General features: G+C 53.7%; 8 protein-coding genes and 1 non-coding gene across 9 annotated transcripts; 2 read left to right on the top strand and 7 right to left on the bottom strand.

The window, feature by feature from the left end:
* Position 1: 1 nt before the first annotated feature.
* Positions 2–2,760, bottom strand: BO85DRAFT_361937 (putative glycosyl hydrolase; the record flags this gene model as incomplete). The annotated part of the gene is made up of 2 exons (XM_025655603.1): positions 2–1,390; positions 1,459–2,760. 2 exons carry the CDS (start codon positions 2,758–2,760, stop codon positions 2–4), a joined length of 2,691 nt encoding a protein of 896 aa, XP_025520071.1.
* A 117-nt stretch (positions 2,761–2,877) lies between these two features.
* On the bottom strand, positions 2,878–4,892 carry BO85DRAFT_484163 (putative alpha-L-rhamnosidase A; the record flags this gene model as incomplete). The annotated part of the gene is made up of 2 exons (XM_025663213.1): positions 2,878–3,744; positions 3,792–4,892. 2 exons carry the CDS (start codon positions 4,890–4,892, stop codon positions 2,878–2,880), a joined length of 1,968 nt encoding a protein of 655 aa, XP_025520070.1.
* Positions 4,893–5,521: 629 nt separating this feature from the next.
* BO85DRAFT_456175 (transient receptor potential ion channel family protein) lies at positions 5,522–7,691 on the bottom strand (the record flags this gene model as incomplete). The annotated part of the gene is made up of 2 exons (XM_025661429.1): positions 5,522–7,269; positions 7,322–7,691. 2 exons carry the CDS (start codon positions 7,689–7,691, stop codon positions 5,522–5,524), a joined length of 2,118 nt encoding a protein of 705 aa, XP_025520069.1.
* A 975-nt stretch (positions 7,692–8,666) lies between these two features.
* Positions 8,667–8,739, bottom strand: BO85DRAFT_t28. The gene has a single exon. It is a non-coding gene; the product is annotated as a tRNA-Phe (tRNA).
* A 793-nt stretch (positions 8,740–9,532) lies between these two features.
* On the top strand, positions 9,533–11,415 carry BO85DRAFT_516689 (uncharacterized protein). Its single transcript, XM_025664859.1, has 2 exons — positions 9,533–9,877; positions 9,966–11,415. The coding sequence occupies exons 1-2, from the start codon at positions 9,715–9,717 to the stop codon at positions 10,928–10,930; spliced, it is 1,128 nt and encodes a 375-aa protein (XP_025520068.1). The 5' UTR covers positions 9,533–9,714; the 3' UTR covers positions 10,931–11,415.
* BO85DRAFT_445572 (argininosuccinate lyase ARG4) lies at positions 11,346–13,062 on the bottom strand. Its single transcript, XM_025659295.1, has 3 exons — positions 12,928–13,062; positions 12,029–12,859; positions 11,346–11,976 (listed from the first exon to the last, which is right to left on the bottom strand). Exons 1-3 carry the CDS (start codon positions 12,980–12,982, stop codon positions 11,468–11,470), a joined length of 1,395 nt encoding a protein of 464 aa, XP_025520067.1. The 5' UTR covers positions 12,983–13,062; the 3' UTR covers positions 11,346–11,467.
* Positions 13,063–13,307: 245 nt separating this feature from the next.
* Positions 13,308–17,037, bottom strand: ireA (bifunctional endoribonuclease/protein kinase IRE1). The gene is made up of 2 exons (XM_025656747.1): positions 13,893–17,037; positions 13,308–13,845 (listed from the first exon to the last, which is right to left on the bottom strand). The coding sequence occupies exons 1-2, from the start codon at positions 16,877–16,879 to the stop codon at positions 13,389–13,391; spliced, it is 3,444 nt and encodes a 1,147-aa protein (XP_025520066.1). The 5' UTR covers positions 16,880–17,037; the 3' UTR covers positions 13,308–13,388.
* A 1,087-nt stretch (positions 17,038–18,124) lies between these two features.
* Positions 18,125–19,808, top strand: BO85DRAFT_474671 (branched-chain amino acid aminotransferase; the record flags this gene model as incomplete). The annotated part of the gene is made up of 2 exons (XM_025662671.1): positions 18,125–18,567; positions 18,640–19,808. Exons 1-2 carry the CDS (start codon positions 18,348–18,350, stop codon positions 19,806–19,808), a joined length of 1,389 nt encoding a protein of 462 aa, XP_025520065.1. The 5' UTR covers positions 18,125–18,347.
* Positions 19,809–19,838: 30 nt separating this feature from the next.
* On the bottom strand, positions 19,839–23,322 carry BO85DRAFT_445569 (uncharacterized protein). Its single transcript, XM_025659294.1, has 3 exons — positions 22,779–23,322; positions 21,651–22,686; positions 19,839–21,485 (listed from the first exon to the last, which is right to left on the bottom strand). The coding sequence occupies exons 1-3, from the start codon at positions 23,027–23,029 to the stop codon at positions 20,082–20,084; spliced, it is 2,691 nt and encodes an 896-aa protein (XP_025520064.1). The 5' UTR covers positions 23,030–23,322; the 3' UTR covers positions 19,839–20,081.
* Positions 23,323–23,740: the final 418 nt, after the last annotated feature.

Genomic DNA, 23,740 nt, shown 5'->3' with positions numbered 1-23,740 from the left:
ATCAAATATAGCATCCCCTCCTCCGCACATTTCCCCCCTCCACCACAACCCTCATCCTCCCTATCCTCATCTTCCCACTGTTATCCACTCTCCCACTCACAACCACCTTCTCTCCCCCCAGCACACTCACACAATTATCCTCCCACCACACATCCACCTCCCCACCAGCCTCATCCACCATGCTGATCCTCACAAACCACGCCGGCACCTTATCCCGATTCTCCAAAGTGACACTCACCCCTCCACCACCACCACCCATCTTCCCACTAACACCCATCTCTACCGTAGGCAACCCCCTCAATGCCGAGAAGTTCGCATACTCACTAACAGGCGTTGTATACCACGTCGACTCATCCCAATCCAGAACATCAAGTTGCCCAGGGAGGGTATACACATTCCTACTCAGCACGCCTCCCCCACTGTCCTTCAATAATAGTCTCAGAAAGACCACCCCATCCCAGCCCCCAACCCAAGGAACAACAGACGTAACCTTCTTCGACATAGTCGGACCCATCACCACACCCTTCACCTCCTCATGATACAACCTCTTCCCATCCAACCCCACAACATCAACAACAACCACCCACCCCTGCCCCCTCTTCACCCCATGATTCACAACATACACCTCCCCACTCTCATAATCCACCGCAACATGCACGCCCCTCGCACCAACCTTCACCCCATAATACGCGCCCCCTCTCTTGAGATAATAATCCACAAGCTGCCAATGTAAACTCGGCCACGCACTATTCAGCATCCAGTACACTACCCCCGTCGCAGCCCTACCGGATCTATTCTGCCTCACCGCAAACGCCTCAAACTCCGCCCTAGTGGCCTCATAATCCACCACCTGCGCCAGAAACACATACTCCTCCAAGGACTTCGGCTTGCCGAATCTCCCCCACAGCGCAGCATTATACACCCCCCTTGTATGGAACTGCGATCCAGCAGGAGACATATGGTACATCCCTGCATTCTTCTCCTTCCATAGACGATCTAGTTCTTCCTCGGAGAGAAATCGTCGCAGACTGGGTAGTTCGGGAGTCCCGACCCCTGCGCCTTGCTCTGAGCCGAAACCGTATGCTGCGCCGAGGCGCTCCCCGTACCAGTAGTTGGGGGGCACCCAGTCGTAAGGACCGAGCATTTTCATGCCGGAGGGGTGGATGCGGGCTGAAGCGGAGGAGATGATGGGGGCAGTCCAGTCGGAGTGGTTCAGGGCGGTGGTGTAGAGGGTAAAGGCGCGGGGGTTGGGGGGGTAGTCGGAGCCGAGGAGGAAGGCGAGGATGCAGGGGTGGGGTTGGAGAAGGAGGGATGTGTGGGTGAGCATTGCTTGGGCGGTTAGGTAGTCTGTGTTTGTCCAGGGATGGTTTTTGGAGAGGTCGGTGTTGTACTGCCCTTCATTAGCATACTCTATGACGATAGGATGGGTTAGGGTATAGGAAAGGAGGGTATGTATACCTCCCACGCCTCCCACTTATCGCAACACTCCCACCCGGCCAACACCATGATACCCATTCTATCGGCCAGATCATAGAACTGTGGCTGTTCGAGCTTGCCTTCTAGTCGGATTGTGTTGAGTCCCATATCGAGCACGGCTTGTAGGAGTGTGCGTACACGATCGATATCAAACCGGAGGAATATGTCAGGGCTGTATCCTGCGCCGCGGACGTGGAAGGGGTATCCGTTGACATTGAACGAGACGTCCTTTTCGTCTCCGTGGTCGGTGAATGTCGCAGTAACAGACCGGATGCCGAATGAGCATTCCGCTGTATCAGATAATGTTCCGTCGTTGAGGGTGAAGTTCGCAGAGACAGTGTACATGTCCTGCTTTCCCCAGGTAGCGGGCCACCATATCTTTGGATTCTTGATAGTAACCTCTGCTTCAAGTGTAGTAACCTCCCCGCCTCGTAGAGTGACAGCTTCAGCAAACTGCACTCCAGAATTATTATCATCATCAGTAGAATTATCATAAACCCTCCCCATAAACCACCCTTTAACACTCCCCTCCCCCCAATTCCTCACCCCAACCCTAACCCTCACCTTCACATCCTTTCCCCCACTACCTCCTTCTATCTCAGCAACATCCCCAACAACAACCACACTCATTTCCTGCACCGCAACCCCATATACCCCCCTAACCTCCACCCCTCTCCAAACCCCCATGCCCTTATCCGGCGGCGGGGGATTCCAATCCGCCCAGCCGATACCAAAATCCCTGGTATAATCCACGGGGTACACCTTCACTTGCACCTCATTCTCTCCTTCTTTTATCTCTGGGGATATATCATATTCCTGCCCGTTGTAAGCTCCAGATATAGAACCTATGTGGGCATTGTTGACGAAGATGTCTCCGCGGGAGGAGATGCCGTGGGTTGAGAGGATGATGTTTGTGTTTGTGTTTGTGTTTGAGTGGGAAGAAATAGAATGTGGGAGGGTGAGGGTGGTGGTGTAGAGCCAGGGGGATTGGAAGGGGGTTGTGGGGATGGTGGAGAGGGTGGTGCTGTGGAAGAGGGCGGTTTCGTTGTAGGGCGGGATGATGGGGTTCGGTTGGTTTTGGGGGTGGAGGAGGGTGGCGAGGATTGTGGAGTGGGAATCTGGGGTGGTGAGGTTGAGGTTGAGTGTGTTTGGGGTGGTGTTGGTGGTGGGCTGGATGTGCCAGGTTGGGATGGTAATGCGGTTTCCTGGGTCGGGGATGAGAGTTGTGGCCGTTGCTGTGGTGGTGAGTAGGAGGAGGGATGATAGGAGGAGTAGGAGGTTCATTTTGAGTATACTTTGTAGGTGTGGATTGGGGCAAATTAGAGACAAAGCTCAACATTTATATTGCCGTAGTGAAGGCATCACACCGACGTCGTCATATATTCAGCTCACTGCTAATCATTACACATTCAACCGCCATTTCCCACCCTGCAGTCCACTCGCTTTACCTCCCACTAACTGCACCTTCACCCCCCGGTCCGAGACTAATTGTCCACTCACATCCCCCAGCTCCACCGAGCCAGTCGTTCCGTTCGGCGTGGTGAACGACAGTTCCTGATATCTACCCCCCGATCTGCTGAAGCTTGACGCGAACGACCCCAGCCGGGTACTAAACCCAGCTTCAACTTGGGTCAAATTGCCCGGCTGTGGCTTGTACAGCCAGGTCGCACCCGCTGGTCCGGTGACACGCAATCCGGCTGTGTAGATGGTCAACGCGGACGTCGGGCCCGTGGACCACCCGTGCGCGTGCGACACTCGCGGCGTATTGGTGTACGGCGCGTAGGCTAGCGATCCGTCCGTGGAGTACCCCTCGATGAAAGTAGAGTTGGTCATCCGCGGATCGTCCAGCATGAATCCCCACTGCAATCGCAGTAGATCAAGGGCGCGATCAGGCTGGCCGGCCTGGTAGTGGGCTTGCAGCTCGAAGCCGCCGATGAAAGGCGACACTGTTGCGCCTGCCTCCGGGGCGGGTGCTCCGTATGGTCCCCAGCGGGCAGCGAGCGATTCAGAGACGATGGCACTCTGGGTGGCAGAGAGGGTGAGGTTTGCCTTGACGGCCCAGGAGTTACCGTCTTGCGGGTGCAGGGTGGTGGTCTCGTTATCGGTGTAGAGGCCGTTCTTGTCGTCCCAGAGGAGCTCATTCGCCACTGCCTTGATCCGGGCTGCAGTAGCGGTCCAGTTTCTGATGGGTGCGTTGTCATTCAGAGCCTGGGCGAGAGATATGGCATCGTTGAGGACGTAGTACAGGATTGCATTCGCTTCGATGTTCTGTTGTCATTAGCATTGCACTCATTGATGTCCAGGTATATACTTACGTGCGCTCCCATGCCAAACCTTAGCCAGTCAGCATCGGCTGTGATATTGGCCAAACCTGTGCTGTCCACGCTCGACAACGCCCATTGCACACCCTTCTTGTACTGACCCCAGTACCGGGTCAACCACGCGCGGTCCCCAGTGTATTGGTAATAAGATGCCGCGCCAACCAGGCTGTGCAGATGGTAGGTGAAGCTGACCGTATCAAAGAATGGCTTTCCAGCATAGGGAAGTCGGCCATCGGGTTTTTGAAGAGCATACAAAGATTCCAAAGCCGTGCGGACACTATACAGATCCTCGGTACTGACAGCCACGCTCTCCAAAGCAATGGACATGTCACCTGGCCAGACAAGCCGGTCACGTTTGGCTCCATCCGTCAAGGTACTGCTGCCATTGGTGATGGTGTAGTTGTTCCACCACTTATCCGTCTGCGGAAGTGTGATGGTCTCAGACGAGGTGACGACGCCCAGTCCCACCAAAGCGTCTCCCGTAGTGGGATCGATACTGCATAGTTGTAAGGTATAGGCACCGGCATACCAGATGCGGTTGAGGAGCTCATCGTTGCTGTGAAAGTACCCCGTGTACGCACGGAGATCCTGCGTGGGAGAAGCCGTATAGTTGATCTTGACGCTGTTGAGGGAGACCGTGGCGGTGGTGTTGCTCACAACGGTCATATACCGGAAGGCACCCCGGTCGTACTTCTTCTCCACTGTATACACACCCGCTCCCTGTCCGACAGCGAACCAGAGCGGAGTGTCAAGACCCGCATCCTGGGTAGCATCGCATGCCTCGTTACTAATCCACATACTAGACTCGGTGAAGGTCACGCCGATAAAGGCGGACTCGGAGGAGGCGGAAGCGACATCCACAGACACGATACCAGCAACATTGATGCCAAAGTCATATGTCACCGATGAGACGCCGTTAAAAGTGGCCTGCCCGCCAGCACCCGTCAAGGCGGCCGCATTGGTGACGGAACCGTTCACCTGGCGAACAGACGCAGGAGCCAAGTCGCGAGAGCTCGGGGCTAAGATGTACTCCTCGTAGGGCACGGCCAACGCCTCAGTGGCCAGTAAGGCCGATAGCAGCCAGGAAGACCACATTGTGAGATGATTTGGTGAGATTGGGTGTCTCTCAAGCAGGCTTTGTGCACGGCTAAATATCGGCCATCAGGCTCAGTCGGTACAATGGCAGCCGATGGGAGCAGCGATCAAAGTTATCGGTGAATCATCCTTCCGAGCAATGACGCATATCCCTGGTCTCCACTGCTACATGGTTCGGGGTGATGGACGGAAATGACGCGCGTGGGGACGAGGCAATCGTGCTGTTGGCTGGTTGGTAGATGGACTGCAGTGCATGACTTGGCAGACATCGGCATGGGGGCAGTGGATCGGGAGACTGAAAGAGATGGGTCCTGAGATGAAAAGAGGAGACAACGAGGAGAAGAAGTGGAAAGAGGAGACTCGGCAAGAGAGACGGGAGACAGCCGGAAATGCCGAGCCTCGCCTGATGGTGTCTACAGGGTCTGTTCGCTGCATTCCCCACGGGGGTCGGGTTAGCCCGTCGCTGAAGATCCACAACACCCGAGGTGTGCCGCGCGGTATTATGCAGAGAAGAACCTACAAGTTCGCGTACGTTAAAACCAGACCAAATAAATTCAGCACGCGCAAGATATAACTTAGATACATTTTGAAGTAAATTAACGCCCCAGTTGTCCTATCCATCAGATCCATCATAGGTTTGCATGCGGATGAGTCGCAGATGCATTATCGCTGTCACTCAACACACTGCGACGCACACCCGCGGCATTCAGTGACGCCGCTCTATGAACAGGGCTGCTCCCTCGGCTGATGGGAAACAAATTCGCCTGGCTGACGGGCGTCTCAGACATTTCACGACCAGGAGCAGTGTCCCGGGCCAGATCTTGGTGACTTCGATGCAGCCCCTCGCTGGCAACAGATCCAGTGTCATCAAGCAGACTGCCTTTGTTCCACATTTCCGGAGTCCCCTCTCCCCGAGCAGTCGTACCCAGCGCATCGAGCTCTGTGATCAACTGGCTGCCCGACTTGGCAAAAGATCCTCGGTCGTCCCGCATCGGTCGATAGCGCAGGTCCGGATCCTTGGAGAAGATGGCGTATACAGAGCTGTAAAGAACAAGGAAGAGCAGAATCAGTGCAAAGGCGGCATTGTACACAAAGAAAACGACACCCATCACACCGGTCACGATGCCGGGCTGGTCGAAGACGTTGGAAAAGAAAAGCAACAGAATGGAATTCACGAAGTTGATGGATGCGATGGCAATGTTGTAGCCATTGGTCTTTTTGTCCATCCACGGGCGCACGATACTAATCCCAATAAGCGCCGAGGTCTCGATAATCACCATGGCCACTGTCTGCACAACTGGGGCCGGTTGGCTCAGACTGATGAACATCGCCTTGATGAAGATGTACAGCAGCGCGAACACGAGGAAGTAGTAGGCGGTGGCTCGGTAATGCACATATAGAAATCCCAGCTTGTTCAAACAGGCTTCGTCTGAGTAGAGGATATAGGCTGGGTTTCGATGCATTGCTACCGACCTCCGCGCGAGGATGATGACTCGGAAGGCCGCCCAGCCTAGCGTGCAGATCATGGAAACTAGCATAACCACCGCCAGGACAACTTCGGCTGCCGAATCATGCTGCGTAAATTCCCACAGACAGAGAACACACATTTGCGGAAATCCGATGAAAATGAGTCGGTAAAGGATTCCCTTGGACACATGAAAATCTCCAAACTTGTCGGTCTTGGTCTTTCCCTTCTTCGCCAGGAAGCGGCTTCCCACCTTGAGCAAGCCGACGATGATCATCACCACCGCGACGAAAAAGACAAAGAAGATAAAGCCGTTGAGGAAGATGTTGGTGCCCTCAATGCCGGCCCTGAATCCCACGCGATCGATACCCCGCACCTCTGTGGTACCGGTAGTGGCGGTCTCCGACTGGGCGTATTGTCTTTTGAACACATTGGTAACGCTGTCCAAAGATCGCTTTTTGAGAACTTCAACAGACGTAGTCGAGAGCTCCGACAAAACAGTCGACGGCGTACCACCGGTTGCCCTTTGGTACCAGGTGCAAATGGTATCCAAGAACTTAACGTGGATGATGCCCATGCTCCATTGCATGTTCTGGGTCCATGCTTCCACGATCGGCGGCATGTGGACCGAAATCATCCCAAACATGGCCTGCGATTGCATGAAGCTGAAAAAGGCCAGCACGTTAGCGGCGACATGGGCCGCAGTGTTCGAGTTGCCTAGACCAGCTGCGACAGCTGAAGCGATAAGCCCGACGCCGGAGATCACCGCTGTCGTCCATCCGACTCCTTTCTGGTAGACTGTTTTTCCATTCGACAAGGTCGCTTCGAGACATGTAATACTAGTGCCGGTATCTGTGGAATTGATGTAAACCCGAACGGTGGCATCAAGGTCTGGCACAGTGTATGCGATACCTGGAAGGTTGTTAACATTAGACGATCAATCAATGCGCGGGATACTACAGACCCGGAATCCGGCGCACCACATCTTCCGGAATCTGGATTGGGGTGTTCTGAACGTTGATGGCACCCGCGCTCATCGGACAGAGACCCTCTATATTCATTTTACATGGATCCAACGTCTCACCAGTCAACTGGTAGCCATAGACGTCGACGGAAAGATCGGCAGTGACTTTGCCGGAGATGGCGGCCACGCCATCGAAACTCAGAACCAAAGAACGATTCTCGGGAGTGAAGCGGACGCTGAAGTAGGTGGCAGTAAAATTGTTGCTATCTTGGCAGATATTCAGAGCATTTGATTCAATGAGTCTGGTTGCAGCGACCAGCGGTGCTGTGGACGCGAGGAGGGCGCTGGTAAGGCACGTTGACCAGCGCATTCTCACGTCTCACTTAAAGGGGAGGGGTGGGGAAGTGAAGATAAATGGGAACGAATGACGGGAACAACTAGCGATTCCGGATAACGACTGACACCAGCGTGCTATCTGACATGTCGTCAAATGGCTGGCAAAATAGGAAGATGCAGCAAAGGGTGGTCGAGAGTAGCGAAAGAGTTGACGGGAGGAAAACGAGTGTCACACGCAGGATATAAGTCTGACGGGGGACATGAAGTTGGCAGAGCGAGTGGCGCCGGAGGAAGAGGCCCGGCTTTTCTCCATCTGGTTGGCGGGCTTTGCAGGTGCCAAGCGGGTGTCAATGGATTCACACAGGTTTGCCTACAAGGGACTAGGAGGCTGTTGGTTGGGCTCAGGCTTTGGTGCTGGACCCTTTCGGGGCCGGTTCTCCCCCCAGCTAAATTTAGACCCGATCGCCATCCAACGCTGACTGAGTTCCTCCGGCGCTACCACCAAGCCTGCCACCAATCGGTTAGTTTAGGAAGAGACAATGGTGCTGATGAACCGTTACGCGATAGAGAGTTGGCGCTTTGATACTGCATCGAGCAGATGCCCCGATGCCTCTACTTTACAATTATGGAATGATTATTGCGATCTTACCAGGTACCCGTCTTTGGCCCCAAACAGGGATGATAGGGTCCATTCATTGGGCGTATTTAAGATAATGGACCGCTGATCATCCTGACAGTTAACCTAAGATAAGCATCGGGACAGGCGGAACAGATCAAATCTCCTTGCTTGAGTGTGGTAGGGCGGATGATCGTATGCTTGGTGTTTATGATATCAAAGTGTTGGAGCAATTTGGGGCAGGCTAGACGGTCTTATTACGGAAAGTTTTGTTGAGACTAGTCTTTGATGTGCAATTGAATAGTGATAAGCAGAAGAAGAGGGGGCATGCCTTGAAAGACAAAGAAATAGGATTCCGGATGGTAAACAAAAAATAAAAGTGATAAAAAAGGATGGGACGAGCCGGGCTTGAACCGGCCACCTCCAGATCTTCAGTCTGACGCGCTCCCAGATGCGCCATCGTCCCGTGGTACTTGCTACACTGCTCGCTTTAAAGTTTTATATCCTACTTGTCTTTGTGTACTTGATTTATTAAGCCATGTCTGCATTGACTTTGTACCTCTTCTCACCAACAATGTTCCTGGTACTTTGGCCCTACCCATAGTTCATACCCTTAAATGAAGCTAGAAATCGAGACGAAGTTCAACTTGAGCCCCACACGCTGGAAATTACTCCATCGCTGATCTTCAGCACTGCCCCGTTATATATCAGATGTTGCTGGTGTGAATGTAACATCAATTATCTGATCATTAGGCACCAGCAATCCCTAGCGCTTGTCAGTACGACTGAATAGTAGTAGCGACAGGGTCTAGACAGTACAGTGTTTCACCAGGCGGCTAAAGAGCCTATCTAAACAATAGCAGCACGATCAGTGTCCGATTCATCGGGCATTCCATTGGACCCTGATCATAATATATATACAATCCGTCATATGAATGAACATATAAGGCAACTGTTGCGAATGCTTTCTCATACTAATCCTCTCATACATGAATCCTAATGACCAATAACCAACCCATGTATGTCTCACTAACCCCCGTTCAAAGTCACAACATGTGAGCTCCTTCTGGCCCCATCCAAGTGGAGAAGAAAGGGGGCTCCAATTGCAAATAAGCAACAATCGCCCGTTAATCAACCCAACCCATCCACCCGCTTCACTTATACAAAGTACTGACGTGAAGCTGACACAAAGAAAGAAATTTCAAAACAGACTAAATACCACACAGCCACTCGCATTCACTTCCAGATTTGTTGGCATGATTTGTTGTTGTTTTTGTATCCCCGAACTGCGGGGTAACATGGCCAGATCACAGATTGAGTGAGCCTTGCGTACACCTTAACCTTACACTTCTATCTCCAGTGTAGAGCTTTCACTCCATCTCCCGAACATCATCTATATCCCACCACCACCACTACATCTCAATCACCACCAAGTAGCACCATGCCCAAAGCTCCCCTCCTCAAGGGGCTCCTCCTCGCCATCGGGGAAATCCCCTTAGACAGCATCCACCCCGACCCCAACATCAGCTGCACCAAGAAAGACCTGAAAACAATCACATCCTATAACCTCCTCCCCAAGAAGGAAAAGAGCATGGTAGTTCCAGGTAGACCTCACTCTCCCCACCCTCAATCTATCTTTACCCTCATCCCCAACATCACCCAAACCACCACCAATACTGAATAAAACCAAAGGAACCCCCTCCATCTACAAACCCCCCACCACCCCCATGCACATCCCCCCCGACGCAGGAAAATACATCCTAGACCCCAACAGCCTCATCTTCCCCAACTGCACCATGGAACCCCTCCTCCGCGCCATCTCCATCACCACCACCACTACCGGCAAACCCAAAGTGAACCTCACCACAACCGACCTAATAACCGACCGACGCAACCTCCGCCTCCTCCTCAGCTTCGTCAGCTCGAGCAAAAAGCCCTTCCGAATCGACGTGGAAGTAATCCACTCCACCGTCCTCCTCTCCCTCTGGACAAGCAGCAAGACGAACTTCGTCGGCCAATTCCAGGGGTACGGCCACTCCTTCGAAAAAGCCTCGACCTGGAACCCCCGCTACATTCGCGGAAGCATCATCCATAACCGAGCGGTGCGGTATACCCTCGGCGGGATACATATCTTACTGAGGTATGAAGTGGATGCATGTATGCCTGGAAAACCACCACACACTTCCACCAATAGTACCAATGCAACTACCAATCACCACTCCCCCACCGGAATCAAAGTAATAAACTCAGGAACACTAGTCCACCCCCACCGAATCATCGAGATCAAAACCGGGCCAGTGAGTAAACGACTCGACAACTCGAAGAATCTCGAGCAGATGTGGTTCTCCCACACCCCGATTCTATGTACGGGGCAGTATCAGCCCGACGGGACGTTTCTGCCGGCAAGGGCGCAGAATATGGAGAAGGAGGGACGGCTGGAGCAGTGGGAGAGGGATAATGAGGAGAAGATACGGAAGTTGGTGAGGGTGTTGGAGATGGTTTTTGAGGTGGTGAGGGGCGTGCCGCATAGGTGTGCGTTGGTGCATGATGGGGATGGCGTGTTGAGGGTGTATCAGGTTGATGAGAATGCCAAGGGGGGGTTGGGGAGGGGGGTACCGGGGGATTTGAGGGCGTTGTGGGATGTTAATGTTAAGTAGGCCGAGGGGATTCATACTTATGAAGAGAGCCAATGAGGTTGGGGGACAAATACGGCTGGAGCTGTCACTCACTGTCAACATAACTGCGCTGATGTGTGGTGGTATATCTTGCACTGAGTTTTGATGAGACTCATCAATACTTCACCCCCGCCAGAAACAAGTGACTGGCTACAGGCTAGCTACCAAGAATCCAGAAGGAAAGGGGATGTCACTTTCACTTTTGATTAAGCAGCCTGGACTCGTGCAACGGTCCTTGAAAAAGCCAAGGATATGGCTTGGATACCATTGGAGAAGAAAACTGGCTGGTGGATAATGGCAGGCCAAGGCAACTGAAGAACCTTCAGTTTCCTTCGTCTCTCATTTCTCTTGATGGTCGTTCTACTACATACTACATAGATCTGAAGATATTTCCATCTACAGTACGACAAGGCATTATAATCATCATGTCTAGATCAATATTATGGATATCATACAAATCTCTATCCCGAGCCCGCTAACTTTTGCCATAACCAACCATCCCAGAAGAAATAAAAACGCCTACAACAATGAGCGAAGAACCCCGGTCTGCTCCAGCACAGCCCGGCGGCTGGTGCCACCAACGGCATCCTTCAGTTCAACAGCACGCTCGTAGTCCAAGCAGGCCTGGACGCCCTCGTCGAAGCGGGCATCCACGGTCTGCAGCTGCTCCAGGGACAGGGTGTCCATGGGCACGTTGTGCTTCTCGGCCAGTGCAACGACACGGCCAGAGATGTGGTGACCCTCGCGGAAGGGCACGCCCTTGCGGACGAGGTAGTCGGCAATCTCGGTGGCCAGCATCTCCGGCGCCAGCGCGGCGGTCATCTTCTCGGGAATAGTAGTGAGGGTGGAGAGGACGCCGGTGGCGATCTGAATGCTGTCTCCGACAGTCTTGATGTGGTCGAGCAGGGGCTCGACACTCTCCTGCAGATCCTTGTTGTATGTAGTAGGGAGACCCTTGATGGTGCACATCAGACCGGCCATCTGGCCAAAGGCACGACCGGCCTTACCACGCAGAAGCTCCAGGCTGTCTTTGAGAAAGTCAGTATAAGTCTGCATGTGATAGTAATCGGTGGCACTGACCTGCGTTCTTCTTCTGAGGCATCAACGACGAGCCGGTCGAGTAAGCATCGGACAACCGGACAAAGCCAAACTCCAAGCTGCTGTAGATGATCAGATCCTCCGCCCAGCGGGAGATCTTGAGCATGAAGGAGCTGCCCCATTGCATGGTCTCCATAGCGAAGTCACGGTCGGCCACAGCGTTCATCGAGTTGTAGAGCAGACCATCAAAGCCAAGCTCCTTGGCCATGGCCTCACGGTCAATCTGGAAAGGGTTTCCGGCAAGGGCACCAGTGCCCAAGGGACTGCGGTTGACGCGCTTGATGACCTCCCGCAGACGCTGGAGTTCGCTGGCAAAGGCGGTCGCGTGCGACAGGAGCCAGTGGCTCCAGCGGACCGGCTGGGCCTTCTGCAAGTGGGTGTAACCAGGCATGATGTAGTCGAGTTCAGACTCCGCACGGGCAATGGAGACCTTGACGAGATCGCACAGGAAGCTCTCCAGCTTGCGCAATTCATCCCGCAGCCACAAGCGCATGTCCGTGGCAATCTGCTCGTTACGGGACCGGCCGGTGTGCAGCTTGCCTCCAATTTCCTTGCCGATGATCTCAGACAAACGGCGCTCGTTGGCAGTGTGAATGTCCTCGTCGTTCTCCTTGGCGACGAAGGTGTTGGTGCTCCATTCCTCGGCGATCTGCTTGAAGCCGCGCTCGATTTCAGCGAACTCGTGTGCGGTCAGGATGCCGTTCTTGTGGTTGGCCCGGGCGAAGGCAATGGAGCCAGCAATGTCCTGCTTCCAGAAGATGCGGTCATAAGGCAGGGACATGTTGTACTGCACCATCAGGGGGTCGAGGCCCTCTGCAGCCGGAAGTGAACATTAGCCGCCGTCCCAATGGGAGGCATTGAGGGGTAATCAGTGTACTTACGGGTGAAACGACCTCCCCAGAGCATGTTTTCAGCGACAGCCTTGTTACCGCTCATTTTGAAGTGTGTGTAGTGAAGAATGGATGGTGGGAAGAGAAGAAAAGAAGAATTGACGATGTTGATAAAGGACAGCGATGGGACTGGCTGGCTGAATTAGGCAAGTCTGAATCACACCTGGTTGGGACTGTGACTCCCCGCCCAGCGACATCGGGGACGCTAGGCTGCTTCCAGATAAGCGCCGGGGGCCAATCAGCGCTTTTCATGACTCATCGCTGAGGGCTTCCCCAGTCACTAGACTAGAGACACGTGATCACCCCGCGCACAGTCAGAATACATCAAGATATCCAGGTCTACAGCAACGATTCAGATTAGAGAAAAGGAAGACTCGTATCACTCATGGAATTGTAACATGTCATCTACATATGCATATATACAAGTAGATAGCGTCTACGTTGGCAACCACCTAGTCGATCGCCGTGAAGTAGCGCTTGAAGCGGTCGGACCGAGTCAAACGCAACTCCACAATGACCCAGTGGCAGCTCATGAGAAGACTGGGGAATCGCACAGTCCAAAAATTTAGATACCCTTCCGGTAAGCCGCCAATGTGTGCTTTGAGATGCTCCGGCATATCGTTGTAATGGTTGCGCTTGTTCCGGAGGGCTCGCAGCAAATCTAGCATCTTCGATCCCGTGTATTTGCGCTGCTTGCCGAGATTGTCCTTGAAGTCCCGTGGCAGTAGTCGCAGGAAATCCATGTCCGGGCCCATCACTCGTGGAGCGACCGACTCGAGACACAGAAGAGCGTCCGAAGGAGGATCCCGCGGTTCGAATTCAAAGTGATCCGAGACATCGCAGAGGAAGCTGAGACGGTCAGATGGAGGCCAAAAGAACGGGTGCGTCAACACGGCGCTCGCATCGGGGCTAAAAAAGTTAGTACTAAGCATGGCATGTACTGAGAATCGACTTACCGTCGTCGAGGATCGAGCGACAACATGGACTGGATCAGATCTTCAGCCTCGTAGGCATAATCGCCTAGGCGCTGCAGCTCATCAAGGTTGTAGTTGCCCTTGACAATGTTGGCCTCACGCATAAACTTGCCGTTCTTGTCAAACGGATGACAGCCCCGCGTCAGAACGTAATAGAAGACACAGCCCAAAGAGAAAATGTCGATAGCTCGAGTAGCCCGCCGATTGGTTTGAGGGTCCACCACAGCTGGTTCTGAAGATTCGGTGTGTTGGGACTCGCTTCCCTGCATAGCCGGGCTCATGTCGTCGTCTACCAGCAATTCAGGGGCTCGCCAGCCCGAGGTACCTGCGGCATGTGCCGTAGTCGCGCGGAAGGAGCTTTGGTTGTCCTCGAGCTTCTTACACAAGCCGAAATCCGAAATCAGCAACCGCAGGGAGCGTGAGCCAGTACGTCCGCGAGGCATGGCCACCAGGATATTCTGTGGCTTCAGATCGCGGTGCACGATTTTGAGGGAATGGAGATAGCGAACACCTGCCACAATTTGGCGCAGAACGTCAGGCAAATCCAAGCCGCCCTGGACTAATTGCGGGAAATCCGATGGACGTTCAACCACATCCTGCAAAGAGGCCGGGCACAGCTCCAGAGCAATGTAGAGGAAACCAGCAGCCTGCTCTCGGCAGTAGTACCGGATCACATTGCCATGGTCATCACTTTCTTGCAACAGGCCAACTTCATGGGATGCGATATCATAGAATTCTACCAGCATGCGCTTGACAGCCACATCGCGTCCATCGAACGAGCCTCGATACACCACGGTCCCGTGGCTTCCGTGTCCCAAGACCACGTCAGTGTACACCCTGAGACGGCCGATCTGAAGAACCCCATCCATTTCCATGATCTCATGCGACACCGTCCGGGTCAGCTGTACATCGGGTTCCAAGCGAGACTGAGGTTGGAGCTTATTCACTTCCTCAACAACACGATCGGCGGGATCTCTCGATTCACTGTCGCTATTCGGCTTCTTACCCCGCCTATGATTCTTGCCACCACGACGACCGCGGCGAGCCTTCTTCTTAGGCTTTTCGCCGTCTTGTAAATTGAGCTCGTCCACATCGTCATCGCCATCTGGGCCTTGGGACGGTTCCCGGATGCGTACGCGTGGAGTTGTGTCGGGCGCAAGAGAGTTTTGGGATTTCTTGGGCCTTGGTGTCGAATCACCACCCTGCGGCTGCTCATCTGAAACATTCATATCGACAGTCAGATTCGCCATGCGGTTAGGGCTGGCCTCGCGTTTCAAATGAGGGCCTTCCACGATTGGGGTCGGCGGGGTAGACATGGGCGGCTGTCCGTACGAGGCCATGATATTTTTCAGATCCAACTTCTGTTTGGCGAGTTCCTGAATGTGATGAGAATTGAACCAGATGAAGGTGCCGAAAAAGAGAAGCAAGAGCGTCACGAAAATATCAATGGCATTATCCCAGCCCTTCCGTATGATGGTGCTATGGCGCAGAGCAGGAGGCAGTGCCAGATCGGACGAGCTATAGATCAACTCCCGAGGCGTATCGTTGGACATATCGGCTGACGAGGGGCCAGAAATGCTGGGAATGTGACGGCGGACAACGCGTGGGCCGTTCAGAGAATGAACGCCTGCTAGTGCATCTTGTTGCTGCCTTGGGGTCAAGCTCGTCAGGGGTTGACCGTGGCGGAGGTAGTCTTTTTCGTAGCATTGGGCCATCTTGGCTCTTCCGGTGACAAGCGGGTAGGTCGCCTCCGACATGGCATACCAGCCACCGCCCTCAGTATAATCAATGAACACTCGTTCGTCACGATCGTCAAGCGTACCGTAGTCGGGGTCAGGGGGCTGCAGAGGCTGCGAGAGTAGAATAAGCGGAGTAGGGTCATTGGATGAGTCGGCGCTGACTGGACGAGCAACATCGAAGACGCGGACTACCGGACTCGAGAATCGCTGGGTGTATCGTGGCCGGTCCATCCGGGAATGATCGAAGCCGAGGACCACACCGTCATGCATGCTGTAAATATGGCTTTGGTCCATTGTGCGGAGATACTGGCTCTGGAGGTCCATATCCCGGTTGTTAGCCGTCCACTCCGAGTACTTGAGAGTGCAGATCGGATCACCGGTTTCGGTGTTCTGGATGGCCACCGTGTATTCGACACGACCAAGTACTAGAGTACCTGAGGGAGATTCACATTCCTCCATATCCACATCCAGACCATCGACCTTACGACATTCCTGACCTGACGAGATTGGGCCTCTAGAGCTAAAGACTCGTATGATGTTTCCGGTGCGAGCATCAATGGTATAAAGGGTCGTTTCCTTCCGTGCCGTATAAGTAACAGCCGGGTCGGTCCCCGAGTAAGGCGTTTCGTCAACAAGTTCCTTCACAGTCAATCCCAATTTCTGGAGGCCGGCCTCCGGCCCCGAGCTGTAGATGTAGAGACTTCCGCCCTGACTCGGCTCGACGATCCAGATAAAATCGTCCTCGGGTTGGGCACGGTCGAAGCTAGAGCGGTTGGCTCGGTGATAGAGACTTTCGACCATAGGGCTGCTCGGGACCTCGAGGGCCCAACGAGCGGCACCGGTCTTGCGGTCGCGTGCGTGAATGGAACCGTCGACGGTCGCCAGCAGGACAAAGTCCTCAACCTCCCAGTCCTGCAGGGACCGCGCGTGAAGCTGCGGAGCCAGGCCAGCGGAAGAGCTGCTGGCCTGGGCAGGAGGGGCTCGAACGGCGCGGCCAGAGCCGGCCAGAGCCAGGGTTGCTAGGGCGCTCGCATCGTTGGATTTCACGTCGAAAGAGGGGGGAGCATCAACGCCGGAGGTGAAACCGGTCGGTCGGAGGGGGACGGAAACGGTGGAGGAGAGCTCATGGTGAGGTTCATGCCACTGCTGCGGAGCAACAAGAACGGGGAGCAGGAGGAGTGCGACACTGGCAGGAAGGGTCGACCGGGCGCCAGGCAGCCGCCACCGCATGCTGAGGGACTCCAATACAGTGGGCCAGATGGAGAGAGAAACTGGAAAGTGAGGGATCCGATGGCACGGGGGGTGTCATCAGTTGGAAGGATCCGCGTGGGAGGAGCTGAAGCAGCAGGAAGAAGAATGGAGAGCAAAAGGGCGATTGAGAGGCAGCATTGAACGGATGAATAGGATGGAATAGAATGGATGAATTGGATTGGATTGGGGGCATCGAGGGGAGGCTGTGCGCACGTGACGTGAGCTGACGCGTTTGCGACTTTTGCATCGGGACGGGGATGGATTCCCGACACGGCTAGTCAATATACAAGTAAGACAGGGGTATCCCTTTACTTTCCTTGTTCACAGTGAACACTTGAACTGTATTTTATAAATAATAATATATCTCGAACAATAAAGTATTCACCCATATTGCAATCACATTCTACTACTCTACTTCCCTCGCTGATCGCTGTCTTTTCTTCCCTGGTAGTGTAGCGATCTCTGTTCTTCCCGTCGCGGCCGATATCCACTCTACCCGCCCCATACTATTCTCCTGCGCGGGCCGAGATGGACCCAAATATAGCCAGTTCACACTTCACTCTGCAGCAGACAATGTGACTTGTTCTGACCTTGCCGTGCATATGCCAGCAGAGATCTTGCTAAATAAGGAATGACAGCACTTAGTTGCGTAAGGCAGGGGAGAAAGAGTACATCACAGAAGTGAATGAATGATTCATTATCTCAAGGATACTTACTCTGTACTATCAAGGGTGTTAGTTATCAAGGGTGCGATTGTGACTAAAGGGTCTCACCACACCGACAAACGATGGTGTTATCGCCACGGCCTGACTTGAACTCCAACCACCACCCATATTAACCCACTAACTAGTTATTGTGTTATGCAAGGCTCAGTCACTGAGGTACTTAGGGTTGATCTTCACACAAAGAAGGGCAATATCTCGCGTAAGATGCACGGACGAGGTATGAGGGCAGTAACCCTGTCATGTAAGCATCCCTCGATAGCCCTTTGCTTGGCATGAGTATTAGTGTGCTGGGCTATAATGAGAGTTTCCCAGTGAAGGAGGGGGCTGAAATGGTAACATTGACCGTGTCCTGCTGACGGAAGACAGGCTCTCTCAAAATCCCCGCCAGGTCAAAATTCACACTGCAGTAATACACTGTCTTACTAACATGTGACAGGGAACAAGTTACTAATAACTAACCCTGACAGCTGATCTTGCTGATCCCGTATTCTCCTTCCGAGTCCTTCGAGAATGCTGCTAATGGACCATACCCACCCAACTAGCCAAATACTAAAGTTTGCGGGGATAAAAGCCGAAATGCGGAGAGATGTACTGCACTGCACAGCGACCCATGGATGGAATTAACTTGACTGCTGCATCCAGCCGAGGAACCACATTCCTCTGGTGCAGTACGGATGCAGACAAAGTAGAGGGGAAGTCCAATAGCGATTCCGGCATTCCACATGCGCTGCATTCCGCTTGCTACCTTGCTTTACCTACGTATATCAACTATCTATCTTATATCTGACAGTAGTCTATCTCCATCACCTTTATCTACTCTTTACACCGTTTCCCCTCACCACATATCTAGAATATACATTGAAACAACCAAAATGCCCCCCTTCCCCCCACCCCCGACCCCCTCCATCGACTGGACCAACATCGGCTTCAAAGTGCGCGACGGTATATCCTATCCCATCCATCCCATCCCATCTACCCCCATCAACCCACTAATCAAACCTGACTGAATACCAGTAAACTACCACATCGAATCCACCTACGACTCCCAAACCCAAACCTGGTCACCCCCCCAACTAATCAAATCCCCCTACCTCTCCATCCACGGACTCTCCCCAGCACTAAACTACGGCCAACAAGCCTACGAAGGCCTAAAAGCCTTTCGCCATGCCACCACCACCACCACCTCCTCCTCCTCCAACAACAACAACAACAACAACAACAACAAAATAACCATCTTCCGCCCAACCCTCAACGCCTCCCGCCTCTCCCACTCCTCCACCCTCCTCTCGATCCCCCCAATCCCCACCCCCATCTTCCTCTCCGCCGTGAACCTCGCGGTAGCCACCAACGCCGAATACGTGCCCCCCTACACCAACCCAGCCCTCACAGGAGGGGGCCTCTCGGCGCTCTACATCCGGCCTCTCGTGTTCGGCTCATCACCCCAAATCTCCCTCACGCCGCCCGAGACCTTCACATTCGCAGTGTACGTCACACCGACAGGCCTATACCACGGGATCTCCGCGGTGGACGCGCTCATCCTGGAGGAATACGATCGCACGGCGCCAAAGGGCACAGGGAGTGCTAAAGCCGGGGGGAACTATGCGCCCGTCCAGAGACATAGTATGGCGGCGTCTAAGGAGGGGTATGGGATTACGTTGCATTTGGATAGTAAGACGCGGAGCGAGGTGGATGAGTTTTCGACGAGTGCGTTTATCGGGGTGAAATATGGTGGGGATGGGGATGATGAAGGGAATGGTGTGACGCTGGTGCAGCCGGATAGTGACAATGTGATTGACTCTGTGACTGCGGCGTCGGTGTTGGAGATCGGGGAGAAGATGCTTGGGTATCAGGTGGAGAAGAGAAGTGTCAAGTATGAGGAGATACGGGAGTTTGATGAGGTGATTGCGGCGGGGACGGCGGCTGGGTTGGTTCCTGTGAGGAGTATTACGATGAAGAGTCGGGGAGAGAGGTGGGGGTTTGAGTGTGGGGATGGTGGTGGTGGTGGGAAGGGGGAAGGGGGGCCGGTGTGTAGGAGGTTGTTGGGGTTGTTGCAGGGGATTCAGACGGGGGAGGTGGACGATGTGTTTGGGTGGAATTGGGAGGTTAAAGAAGTGGAGGGGATGATGGGGAGGGAGAATGAGGGTGTGGGGGAGGGGGAGGAGAATGGGGTGAATGTGCCTTAAGTTGATCTTGAGTCTGGTTGTTACTACTAGTGCTGCTATCTTGTTCATTGTTCATTGGAACTAAGCAATACATACATAACTGCACGCCAGATGCTGCTGCTAGGTGCACACGTCCAAATATCACTGAGATAAAGTATTCTCGCTATATCAGATAGAAAGCCGAAATGCCAACACAGTGCGCTTGACAATAATGTTGATGATGATGATGATGATGATGATACAACCACCCGGAAGAAACAAATGTTAAAGTAGAAGTCGAATAGAAAGATATGTTTAATCGCTGTCGCTGTCGCTGCTGCTACTCTCGCTCTCGCTTTCACTATCGCTGTCATCGTCAGACGGCGGCGAGTACACACTTCGCTTCTGTGGCAGCGAGTTTGCCGCGCGTTTCGGCTGCGTTTTCGCTTCCAGCTCCTTCTTCTGGTTCTGGATCAATGATTTTAGTGTCGTGCGCGTCGTGCGCGTCGCGCTTGAAGGACGTGCCCATGTCTGCGACGGAGCTGGTTGCGAGGCTGGAACTTGGGTGGGTGTTGCGGTGTTGCCTTTCACTGGTGAAGAGGCTGTTTGACGGATCGCAGGCTTCTTCTCTTCTTCTTCTTCCTCCTCGGACTCCGACTCCGACTCCGATTCCGATTCGGACTCCTCGGACTCCTCTGAATCAGACGACAGCTCGATTGGTGCCTGCGGGGACGGCTTAGAAGTCTTCTCGGGCGATTTTACCGTACTTGCACGGGCTGGTGTTCCGTCTGGTTTGGAAGAGCCGGCTCTGTGAACCGTTCTGCTCATAGGCGGCAGGTCCAGGTTATCTGAAACAAGAGAGCTCTGAGGCTCGCTGGCAATCCTCGGGGAAGCGTCCACCTTGCTAGCTGACCTGGTCCGCATTTGCATAGGAGAAGTCTTCTGAGGCTGAGCACGGCTTGCCGAAGCTGGAGATGTGGTGCCATTCGCAGCTTTCGTGTCATGCGGCGCCGGCAATTTGGCGGCATCAGCGGGCTGAGAGCTAGGTGTCGTAGACTGCTGTTTCTTCTGCGGTGTAGCAGAAGCTGGTTTTAATTTCTGCGCAGCTTCAAGCTTGTCGACCTCTTTCTGAAGCGAGTCGAACTTCCGCTGAGCTACCGTTTTCGTCTTCTGGTGCTTTTCGGCCTTCTTGAGAGCTGTCCATGCATCCGACAGTTCCTGTAGCTTGCGAATATACGCAGCACCGGCTTTCTGCTCGCGCGCGGCCTGGAGTTTAGCCTGCAACCCCTCTTCGTATTGCTTATCCTGCTCGATTTTCCGGTTTGCTTCTTCCAAGAGCTGGTCCAGCCGCTCTTTGGGCACCGAAGCAGGGAAGACCATAGAGCTTGGATCGGGCGTCCTCCGGCTGGCGTCTGAACCCTTGGCGTGAGCTTTCGGGGTACTCTGAGGGTTCGACTTTGGCACTGGTTGAGACCCAGCAAATACTACCTCGTCGGATTCGGCGAACGATACTGATCGGCGCTCGGATGGTCGTTCAGCTGGGGAACTCTTGCGCAAGGCCGAGTGCAGGTTTTTGACTTTGTCAAGGGGAGCCTGGGCCTTCGACGGCGTCGAGTATGGAGCAAGCGATACTGAGCCACGGCGAATAGTAGGGGCGCTGCTGGGGATCTCCGGGGTACCATTAGAGGCCAAAAAGTTGGGCTGGGGGATGGCCGAGTCCTGGGTTAAACAGCGTGTAAGTCGGTTGTTAGGAGGGCTTTTTGTGATTCCCAAGCCTAGACCATGGTTTGGGGGCGCGGATGGGGCACGCATTAAAAAGCTTCGGCGGGGGCTAAATCCAATTGATGGGGTTCGCGCGCGCTTGCTCGGAGTATACGGACTCACCTCAACTGTCACCGTGCCGTGCTTGTTGCCCTTGGGGGTATCATGTGTGCTTCCTGGCTCAGAAAGGCGGGGCTCCTTGCTCGGTTCGAAGTCGTCCTGGCTCAATTTCCTCTTGCGCGAGCTGGACTGCGGCTGTTCCTGCGTAGAACCCACCGTATCGTGCATATCGACATCGCCGTTCTGGAGCTTGTTCTTCTGAGCAGATGGGGGAGCCAAGTTCTCGTCATTTTCGTCTCCTGTCTCATCTTCACTCTCACTCTCGCTCTCGCTCTCGCTCTCACTGTCAACATTAACGACCGGGGCTGGCGGCTGGGTTTCAGGTATCTGTCGACGTTGGAGTGGTTTCCGAGTACTCAACGGCGACAGAGATCCATCAATACTTTCCATTTCATGCGAGCCATTAGCTTGCCCTTCCGTTGTCTCCTTCGCCTGCTGTTTCGCAGAACCTTGCGAGGAACTGTGTCTAGATGCAGGGCGCTCTTCAGGCGTCGGGGTATGCGACGGGGAATCCCCTAACTCCTGGCTCTGCATACGCTTATGCAAAGGTGTAGCTGCAATACTGCTGCCAATCTGGTTCTGAGAATCCTCTTCATGCAGTACCGACTTCTTCTCCCAAGGCGCAGGCGAGCCTGGAACCTCATCCTTTTCGACAGACGAAACGGGGATTTCTGACCGACGGTTCTCATAGGGACTCCACGCAGACGACCGTGCACTAGCAGAGCCAGCATTTGAATACTCATTACCCTCCTCTTCATGGATGGTCGGTATCTGATCCATCGCTTTCTTAACAGCCTCCTTCTTGACCTGGATCTGGCGCTCAAAGTTCTGCGCAGCGGCATCCCAGTCCTGAGTGACGGAGGGGAACCGCACAGGGGCATATTGACCAGGCTTCTGTATCACACGAACGGTACCGCGCTGGTCGGACATATCTTGGCGTGCTCTACCGTTATCGACAAACACTTCCGCGACAGTCATATCGGCATCGAGGTCATCAGATTCATGATCGTCGTCGAGGAGTTTCTTAATGTCCAGAGGTCTAACATGACGCGATTTAGCCAATCCGTCTGTAGTACACGTAACTCATCCCAAGCACGACAGAGTAGACAAGCCAGAGAGTCATGCACTTACTCCGCATTAGGTCTCAACTTCCTCCACTTATCCTGAATCAACCCAGCAAGTCCGCCCAGCGTAATCTCCTCGGGTTTCTCAAGCACAAGCAGAAATGCCACGGGTTTACCACCGCCCGAGCCATTAGCACTGCGGCTGGCGTCATCGCGATCGCGATCGCGATCACCGAGGATCGAGCGGAAGGAGAAGGATGGCGTAGGCGCAACCTGCTCGCGCGGGTAGACCTTGACTCGAAGACGTAGGAAGACCATATCGGCGGAGGAAGGATAGGATGCGCGCAATCGGTGTGTGTCAAACGGTTGAAGTAGCAGCAGCAGGGGAAGCTGCAATGAGCATTATCCGTGCAGCAAGTAGAGCGTGGTGTAGTGATCAGTTATATGATAAATCGTATTTGGATGGCGGGATGGATGGGGAAGGGAGATGAAGCTGTAGAGGGAGGTCTGGAGGTGAGAAGGTGGAATTGAATGGCGGGACGGTAAGTGTCAGCGAGTAACACCGACCTTGGACCATGGGCCAGGGGATTGACAGGTGTTTTGTGGTCCCCTTCCTGCTGCTGCCAGAAGAAGTGAATCTATCGCTCTATCTGATGAATATTGTCGCCTCAACACCGCCTTATTGGCTCGCCCGCCGTGGAGCCTGCAGCGCGTCTGACCGCTTTCCAGATTAGGGCGGCGTGGCTGGTCTTAACCGGATTGGGAAATGCTATAGTTATAGGCTGTAGAGAGCAGATTGACGAGTCAATTTGGGGTCGCGTCGATTTACATTGGCGTGAAAAATTGCTATCGCTCGGTGAGACGGATTTCGTCTCATATAAAACGCAAAGCCAAAGCTAGAAGCATGTCTGTTATTCAATAGCTATCCTAAAGTCGAGTCCTCCGGCTGTGAGCTCGAGTCGCTCCAAACACCACAACTCCAATATCCCTCCAAGCCAAAAACTCCAAGACACTTCACAAATCTTAATA

Source organism: Aspergillus piperis (assembly GCF_003184755.1).
Source record: "Aspergillus piperis CBS 112811 unplaced genomic scaffold BO85scaffold_2, whole genome shotgun sequence".
NCBI classification, from domain to species: domain Eukaryota; kingdom Fungi; phylum Ascomycota; class Eurotiomycetes; order Eurotiales; family Aspergillaceae; genus Aspergillus; species Aspergillus piperis.
Note: the sequence above shows the minus strand (reverse complement) of the source record. Positions and strands in the feature narration are given on the sequence as shown.